This window comes from Branchiostoma lanceolatum, chromosome 6, assembly GCF_035083965.1.
Source record: "Branchiostoma lanceolatum isolate klBraLanc5 chromosome 6, klBraLanc5.hap2, whole genome shotgun sequence".
NCBI lineage: Eukaryota > Metazoa > Chordata > Leptocardii > Amphioxiformes > Branchiostomatidae > Branchiostoma > Branchiostoma lanceolatum.
In genome coordinates, this window is record NC_089727.1 from 9,897,738 (window position 1) to 9,907,184 (window position 9,447).

At 40.9% G+C, this 9,447-nt stretch overlaps 1 protein-coding gene across 2 annotated transcripts; it reads left to right on the forward strand.

Annotated features, from left to right (window-relative positions):
* The first annotated feature begins 303 nt into the window (after positions 1–303).
* LOC136436511 (glutaredoxin domain-containing cysteine-rich protein 1-like) lies at positions 304–9,285 on the forward strand. 2 transcript variants are annotated; one of them, XM_066430531.1, is made up of 4 exons: positions 304–802; positions 2,024–2,263; positions 6,207–6,272; positions 6,878–9,285. In XM_066430531.1, the coding sequence occupies exons 1-4, from the start codon at positions 395–397 to the stop codon at positions 7,076–7,078; spliced, it is 915 nt and encodes a 304-aa protein (XP_066286628.1). In that variant the 5' UTR covers positions 304–394; the 3' UTR covers positions 7,079–9,285. The 2 variants fall into 2 exon arrangements, with proteins under 2 accessions (XP_066286628.1, XP_066286627.1); XM_066430530.1 differs by having other exon boundaries at positions 306–802; positions 2,003–2,263.
* The last annotated feature ends 162 nt before the right edge of the window (positions 9,286–9,447 follow it).

Genomic DNA, 9,447 nt, shown 5'->3' on the forward strand with positions numbered 1-9,447 from the left:
GATAATCGTGTCGAGGACACACACTCCTGTTGATCAATATTGCCTCATGAATATTTAAAAACCCAACCGACAGGAAAGGTCATCAATTCACCTGCAGAATTGTTATAAATAGCGAAAAGCGCATGATCCAACAGTACAGTTGGGTAATTTTCGTATGAATCTATATTCCATGGTTGTGTATATCAAACTATTTAAAAGGAAATCTAAATGAAGAATTTGTCCTTTAAAATGCAGTGTTTTCAACGCCTGACGCGAGGTGCCGTGTTCTTTCCTCCCGTTAAAGGGTCGTAATATTTAAACATGATCGGAACGAGTTTGAACAAGCGATTGTCTGGGCCGCCCCACTCAGTACACCTGCGAGAACACCGCTACAACAGGCACACACAAACACAGCATGAACAAGCTACGGTTTAAATGGGGAGGGTCCGAGAAGAAAGACAAGGAGCCGAAAAATTGCGTGAACGGCGGGGACCACTACAGCCTACAGCCGGACACAGGTGAATATTGCCCGGACCAGGGCGGACAGACTAACGGTGACGTGCCGGGGGAGCATCCCGGGAACTCCCGGGTCCAGTTCTCACCTGGCGCCGCCACACCTGCGGGCTGGACCTACTACGTCACACAGACGTCGCAGGAGGAAGAAGAAGACGAGAACAGGGTGTTACGTTATGTGGGGAAAAGGGACTATTCTGGCGGCGTGGAGGACACGGAAATCGTCAGTAGGAACGGGACGGTACGGGGGGTGAAGAACAGGGTACGGGCGGGGCTGGCACACTTCACGTCCCTCACACAAGGAGCACAGGTAACTTTTCAATAGTTTGCTAATAGCAATAAAATTTTCAGGTCACCAGTTCTCCTATATCACGTGAGAAAATTACTTGTATCTTTCCAGTAAATGTTTTGAAGCTGTAAATCTAGGTCTTGAATATCTAACAAGAAGAAAACACGCATAAGGAAGTTGCAGAAAACACAAACGACTAAGTCAACACAACGCTATACAATGGCAGTGACATCACCATGAACAAGTTCCTTATCAAAGACAGGGTTATTTGTTCCTTTCTCTTGCTCGAAAATCATGATTACAAAAAGATTAAGGTCAGAAATAAGTAAGAATTGGCGTCTTCATGATTTTCAACTTGTGTCAACACGTTGCGTCACTAAATTGCGACGACACGCCCTAATTTAGCGGTCAAAGTCCTTACAGAATGTCTGTAACCTTCCCGAATGTACTCACGCTAAGCCTGAATGGACTTGGACATGTTTTCACATAGCATGTAGTGAACGTCACGCGTCACCAGAATTCCTCATTCAAAAGTTGAATCGGACCGAAGCACATTACTAACAACTGTTCCGTACGACTTACAGCGCGTTCTAACCAAGAAACAAATCATGAATCTGAGCGATCAACTTATGAAAGAAACTGTTTTGTTTGGGTGCTTTTCGCTCCTCTCCTGACGAAGAGAAACAATGTTCAGTCAAGTAGAAGAAATAAGCAACCAAAGAGTAACAACCAATTTCCGCGAAGAGGTTAGGACGTTACCTGTCAGAGAAAACTGAAAAAAAAACACTATCATAACAAACAGCAATCATACCTGTCAGACAACAATGAGGATGTTGGTGTACAAACTTCCATAGGAATGTTTTCAAGATCAACATCGGCCACGTACTTAACTTACAACAGTATAGGTCGCCTTTGATAAGTTTGAGGAAAGAAGACAGATCACATGGTACATTTATTGATGATGTGATATTATGTTTTGACGACAAAGGTCATAAACTGTTGCGCAACATCCATGTTTTCCTTACTTGTACCTTATTTGCTCTACTCTCTCGTGTCACTTTGTTATTTTAAATTTTTGTGCTTTAAGTTTTGTAACATACGTGTGTGTTTTGTAGTGTGTTTTTTTTGTTCTTTTGAGTTTTAGTTCACGTTTTCGTCTCTCTCTCTTTTTGTTTCTCCTCCGTTCTACGTCCCGTGGACTTTGCCGACCGCCCTATACAGACGCCTACGTCTCACTTACAGAAGTCCTACAGTCAGGAGAGGGGGAGGATCATTGTTTACACCACCAGCATGCAAGTCGTCAGGGACACAGCCGAGAAGTGCCAAAAGATCAGGAGAATACTGGAAAGTCACAGAGTTCGCTTTGAGGAAAGAGACGTTGTTATGAACTTGGAACTACAGAGAGAACTGAGGACGAGGCTCGGGCAGACAGAGGAGGCGCTGGCGTTACCACAGGTGTTCATAGATGGGCAACCAATAGGGGTGAGTGTTACAACTATACTCATGGGATACTGAGGTAAGGAGAGAGAGAATGGGATGGAAAGCCGAGAAAGGGAAGGAGGGAGAGAGAGATAAAGGGATGGTAAGAGGGAGGGAAGGACGGAGGAAGGGAGAGAAGGAGGGAGGAAAATAACTAGATAGATGAATACAAATCAACTGTTCATTTTTACTACAAAATCCACACAAACTAAGCGAATAAAGGCATATATAACCAGTTAAAGACAGATATAGATAAATCAAGGAGGTTGTACTAATATCTACCCCTCGGCTTGATGATGGTTTCTGAGAACTTCTATCATAGGCGGGGAATGCTGAGGACGTTTTTAACACCGCCATCTCATTTGCAGACAGATGTGCCCCCACAGTGCGTCTCAGTTTTACGGGATGAGATCTCCCCGTGATTGTCTGAATTCCTTTCCTAAAGAATGTTTTATGTATTTCTGACCGGTGGTGATTTGTCTTTCATGCTTTCTCGTAAGTAGGGGACACATTGGAGTTAAAAATGCCACAAATATTGAAACAAAAATGAGAGCCTACAACAGTAAAGATACTGAACTTTTTTGTTTACATACAGTTTATTGGTTGATTACAACCTATAGCTATATATAGTCTTGTTCACATCCATATGCTTGGCCGGTAGCAACAAGCTAGTTATTATAACGCAGTTGTGGCCAGATAATCAGACAAAAGGCGATCCAAAAGATAATGTAAGATACTTCTTCAATAGTTGATAAGAATCTTATCAAATTCGAGAGCCACAACAAACCGTACCCCTCTCATAAGGAAGTTGCAAAATAAATTAACGTCACCGAGAGAATAAATCGCATCCCTTGATCTGTTTAACTCCATAACAAATCTTGTACCCAATTCATAATTTATTTAACCTTTCTAGGTGGTGAAAGAGAGATGACCATTTAAGAACCGAAAAATACCCTCCTTAGATTTGAAGTGACTGATTTCGGTCAACGGTAACGCTACATGCGGGCATAGCTTCAGAAGAAACTACTTGAACGTGTATATAGCCGCTATATTGGGAATGTTGCGTCTTGTAGGAGGATTTTGGTCCCTGAAAAACAAACATAGTCCGCCATTGTTAGACCTGTCATTCGGTGTATGAAGAATACATCCATCATGAGGAACTGTATAGTAAATACCTATGCGTGCTCACGCGAGGGATTACCCTAACATACCTACACGGAACATATATCAAAACATGCTTTGTTTAAGAACGTAGCAGTAATATAAACATAATATGGGGAAAACACTGAGCACGAATGATAGAAAGACAGGGATTTGAAAATATCTGTTAAGTGTGGAATTTGCGATTTCAAATATATCTTAGCGACATCAGACTCATTTAATTCAAGGAGAAATTCTCGCATTTCAGCAATATGTAGAAGCTTCTCAAATTTGGCATGTAACAATTGAAAGAAAACAGTAACTCACTTGACCACCATTAATAAAATGCAAAGTCCCATATAAATCTCTCACGGTCCTCGATATTTGTACAGATAAGAACACAGGCCAATAAAACATTGTATGTACGCTATAGTAATAGTTTCTTGGAGCTGACTGCTTGCATAACCCTACGCACCGATGTTGTACGTACTAATAATATGACTACAGGTGTAGACAGACATGTTACACTGGACGCTAAGAATAAATCACGACAGACATGCTCGCGTGCGACCCTGGTTCGCGTAGACCGTGCTGACGTCAGAGGAAATACGAGATTTTCGCATGACAACTAAAAGACATGACTTTCTGTGGTCTGGGCCGTTGTCAGCGATAAATTGCCTCTTTGGATACCACGAGAACAAGAAAACATGCAACGTTGTTGTGAATCGCTTTGCTCGCTGCCTTTTCAGACAGTAATTGGACATTTCAAATAAGCGATGTCGCGGTGATCCATATGCATTTTCTATGTTCAAGCTACCCCAGGCACATATCTAGGCGCATATATAGTGAAACAACATTTTATAAAAAAAGACAGGACTGGAGTATGAATGGAACAGGGTTAACAGTATATAGGGTTTTATCCTTGAGATAAGAGACTAGTAACAGACATACATGATGTGCAATGTACCGTATTGTACGGTATTTTTCAACTTGAAATACTGTCTTAGGGTACCCATACTATAGGTTGTCACTTAACTATGAGATTTATGACAGTATGAGTGTCGCTTCATATTGGGAACTAATTTAAAAAACTGTAAATTCTCAATATTAGAGTGATAACCTTTCCATGTAAACTATGCAACGTTATCTCTAACAAGTGAATATACATTTTGACAATGTGTTCTGTGAAAAAATGAAACAATGTTCCTAACTTCCTACATCTTTTTTTCTTCAAAATAGATTTCGACGGTAGCAACGTCATTAAGAAAGTAAACATTTGAAAGTAGACATTAACACATTCCAGCACGTAGGGCCCCATAAAAACGACCTGTAGCCAATAATGGTGGAACAAAGGTCAGGTATAAAAATAGGAAAGGTCGTCCGCCGGAAATGACATCATTGCAACTTCCTGGGCTTGCAGGTGCATCGCCCAATACACAGGACATTACAACCTGGATCATACAACCTGTCGGTGTGATAAAGCTAAAAAGGTTACACTTTCTAACAATGTAACGGGATCACTTAGAAGACGGGGGAAGAATGCCCGACATCTTCGTGAACCTTTTATTTTGATTACCCCACTGGAAATGCAATAAATAATTCACAACTACCGGAGACGGACCGATAATACCTAACACGTCGAGGACACAGGTGTCCACATCCGGGTGATGTAATACCATCAACATGATCCTAGCTGCATTTGTACATCGGCACTGCTATTTGGAACCACAAACTTAAATCATGATCATGATATTATGAAAAGAAATTATGAGTATCAAGTGTCACTGTGTGTACAGGAGTTCATATGAAGATAGCAGCGTAGATATGAAAAACCTCACACCAGAAACAACCCATTCTAAGCCAATACATTCGTCGCACGCCGTCGCTGATGTAGTATTTTCAAGCATGCTAGGACAGAACCAACTGCCTGAAATAGTACAATGATCTAAGGTAGCATTTCCGTAACAAGACAGTTGAATTTTGCACGACAAATATGCACGACTTTTTGCGATCGTGCGACCATCGTACGACGAATTATCACCGGGTAATAAAGCACACAGGCCAACCTTACATGGGTTACTTGTGTATTTGCTCTCCTTGCCAAAGGTAACACACACAATGTGGACTCTCCCGTTCTCAAAGTTCAAGGTTTAAGTGCGTGTTGTTCACGTGATGTGATCATGGGAGACAGTATGGCCTGACACAGGTTTATCTGCGGGGGGGGGGGGGGGGGTAGTGATTACCAAGGGAAGAGCCTTACCCCGTGCAATGGTGTTGATGCTAATTTTAGTGTTTTACAAAGTCACCAAAGTACGAGGACCTAGCCTCCACCACCAGGCCTTCCTACGAGGGTATGATCATAGAATCCGGGGAAAGTTCAATAATTGGCCAGGAGAGTCAGTCCACGGGAAGATTAACATTTCAGAAATGGTGGCCAAACTCTCATGGCAAATATTCTCCCTATAGCCGGCGTAGTCAGCCTGTAGAGACTAACGAGGGCCCATCTTTGTCACTACATCCCAAAATATCAACGGCAATCTTTTACTGAATTGAAAGTTGATTATGCTTTAATCACATGTATAGGACCATTACTAGTGTACTAAACACTATACATGAAAGCACTTTGTTCGACTCCTATGTTGACAACCATGGATCTTGTTACTTGGAAATTATCATCATGCACTCTACAACACTACTATTGTCAGTTTATAGTGCCTCGAAAGATATCTTTTGACCCCCCTTCCACTGTAAGCAACGCAAAGAATGGTATTCATTGTTGTTCTTCTATGTTGTACTTCTGTTTCAGGGGGCAGAGAGATTAGATCAACTTAACGAAGCGGGGGAACTCAGGAAACTGTTGAGCCGATTCGAAGTAAGTGTTCGCCTTGATTGGAAATGTTTTAATGCCCAGGCTGTTGTTCACCTAACTCAGTTCACGCACGGACACTGTTTATATAGTCAACCCCACCCCGCCTTTTGTAAACCATCCTCTAGTGCGTCCACCAATTTGCAGAGTTGATCATTACCGAATACCCGTGTTTAGACGGAAGTATGAGTGGCTACTTGCGTGTATATACATGCCATGACCCGGGGGATACGCTGTGAAAAGGTTCTCATTTTGTTTGAAGAAGTTGTGTAAATTTACATGACTTAAGATTCTGGGAAGAGAAAGGGGAAACAGAGATAAGAGATACAATGTAAGGGGGTCAATAAGATTTGAAACGGGAGTCACTGTAAGAGAGGGGGTGAAAGAATGAGAAAGGAGGAAAGCAGAGAAAGGGATTACATGTCAACGAGAGGAAATGCAAGCGTGAATGTGTGTGTGCATGCGTCTGTGCGTGTGTGTGAGCGATTGTGTATATGTGTGTGCGTGTGTCGGTGTGTGTGTTTCTGTGATTTAAAAATATACAATGCAGCGTTACAATACATATTCAGTGTTACAAAGGGCTTTAAGTTATTTTCTTATTTTTCCCAAAGAAAATCACAGTGCGCTCTCTGTGCGCGCGGTGCGGCGGCTACAGGTACATCCCCTGCACGGTGTGTAACGGTAGCAGGAAGTCCGTCCACAGGAACAACTTTACCGACATGTTCCGCCAGCTCAACTGCACCGCCTGCAACGAGAACGGTCTGCAGAGGTGTCCAGTGTGTGACGAGGAGGAGTACGTCAGTTATATATGAATCATCCATAGCAACTTAGGGCCCCCTCACACTTGTGCGTATATTCATGTGCGCATGAGTTGCGTATGAACATTTTTTTTTTGCTTTAGGTAAAGTTTTCGGAGAAGAAGTTGTTTTCTACTTTAACGCACCGTTGTGCAGCCTGGTTATCGAACCAAAGAAATTACTATTTCGGCTGCAAACTTTACCTAATTAAACCAAAAAAGACACAAGTCATGAGGACTTGCATATACGCACAAGTGTGAGGGGGGGGGGCACTTAGAACTGTCTCATCGTGCCGCATCCAAATTGTAACTTTCAAATTATATATGGATACATTGTATGTCATTTATATCCAGTCGCAGGTAAACTACTTTCTATGGTGAAACTTTTGAAGTGCATTTTCAGAATTTATGATTATTTGAACAAGGCTACATAATTGGTAAAGCTTTGCTTAAAAAGTGTTGAAGTAGTGATAACGGACAGTAATTGATTACTTTTGGTAGGTTACTTTTGTTAACCGTTGAAAAATACCATGGGTTATTCATTTCAAAGACTTAATGCTTTTAACTAAGTACAACTACACCCCAAATTATGTAGTACGTGTATCTGTCTAGTGAGTCTTATGACATTGTACAGCTCTGTCATGTGAGTGCCCAGTATGTAATAATGATTGTGATATTCTGTCAAAAGTAGAACACATTTGTAAGACAGTTAGGGGTATAAGCATAGTGTAGCTGTCATTTGTTTTCACTGCAAATTTCTCATGACTATATTCTGTGACATAATCCATCTATGACATCAGGGCATGCCATTGTCGCTGCCAAGCAAAATCTCAGCTCCTCCGCAATACTGCTTGCAAAGCAAAGTGCTGATGTTACGATGATAAAATCAATATTGCGCACTTACAAATGGGACAAAGTTATGCAGACTTCAAACACAACAGTATTATGTGGCTAGTTATTCACTTGGACCAGATTCCTTTAACTGCATCCCAAGGCTTTATTGCTCTTACTTGCCACTACTATCAGGGTAGATTATGGTTGTTCAATGTCAACCTTTATCCGTACAGTACCTTTATTCGGAATACAGTCCAGTTGAACCGATCATTTAAAAATGGTCCTTTCCCCGGACAATCTATTATGGACTACCCTCACTGATCCAACCGGTCTGTTGACCACGCATTAAACAAACATGGACTTAGTTTGAACCTGTGATGAGAAAGCGCCCTTTGCTTTCATGTCAAAATCCAAAAGTACTCCATCGGCAAACAATCTATTGTTTGTTAGGTCATGTATGGTCATTGCCATATAAGGACATTTACGTTACGGCTTCCATAAAATGAATTTTCCCAACTCAAACGTATGATGTGAAATATGAACACACAAGTTTGACAAAACCAATGTTATGTGCCTGAATGTTGGAGCTTTGCAACTTTCCCTGTTGATCGGGGAATTCTATTTGTTTATCAAGTACATGACTGTGTATATATCATAAAATCACAGCTAATATATTGCATATTATACAGCAAAACTGTAAACTAATCATTATAGTCAAGTATATATCGCTCAAATCACAGCAAAGTTGCAGATTGATCATACAAAGAAATATGATAATCATGATCATAACCAGGAATATCAATTTCCACTTATTTCAAGTAATAGACTGAATACGCATTTGTCTAAAGGAAAATTTGTAGCCTAGTGAGGTCAATGGTTTATTCTAGTCTCCAAGCAGACCTGCGGGTTGCAAAGACAGTATCCACCCGGCAGAAGGAGTTTTGCTATAAAAACTCCTTCTGCCAGTTGGATACGGTCTTTGCAACCCGTAGGTCTGCTTGAAGACTAGTTTATTCTATATTGCCAAAATATGCAGAATTTATAAGACATTTGATATTATGATCATCGTGCTTATTGCACCAGTATTAGATGTGTTGTATCTTGGAACTGTTGTTTCGAAGTTCTACTGTTATTTTGTATAATGGTAAGCCAAATGTAAGGGCTCTGTTGCTAATGTTATACAAGATGTATTGTTGTTAAATCTTCCACTTTCATGCAGGATCCCTGAGTTTCATTTCATGTAATACATTACTATATTACTGTACATGTAAATAATGGACCAGGTATAAAAGTTCGCATTGTTCCTGTCTATTTTATCAAAGGCAAAGAAAAGGAAATGTGGAAGGAAGGAATGTTAGTGACTCGGGGGAAAATAAAGTATGAAAAGTTTTTGGTGTTTTCTGTGTGACTTATTTCGGATGTCTATGCAACTGCCCTTCCCTCCCATCTCCATGCACTTATGTCAAGAATTTCTTCAAGTTGATAAAAGTATCAGAACTTTGTTCCAAAACACACATCAAATTTTCAACTGACTTACCACAACTGCCTTTC

What these genes read in the sequence shown, in the direction of transcription:
- LOC136436511 (XM_066430530.1), top strand. Translation starts at nt 395, where the DNA reads ATGAACAAGCTACGGTTTAAATGGGGAGGGTCCGAGAAGAAAGACAAG. An exon ending in CCCTCACACAAGGAGCACAG is followed by an intron (nt 803 to 2,002) that starts GTAACTTTTCAA and finishes CGCCCTATACAG; the next exon opens with ACGCCTACGTCTCACTTACA. An exon ending in TAGATGGGCAACCAATAGGG is followed by an intron (nt 2,264 to 6,206) that starts GTGAGTGTTACA and finishes CTTCTGTTTCAG; the next exon opens with GGGGCAGAGAGATTAGATCA.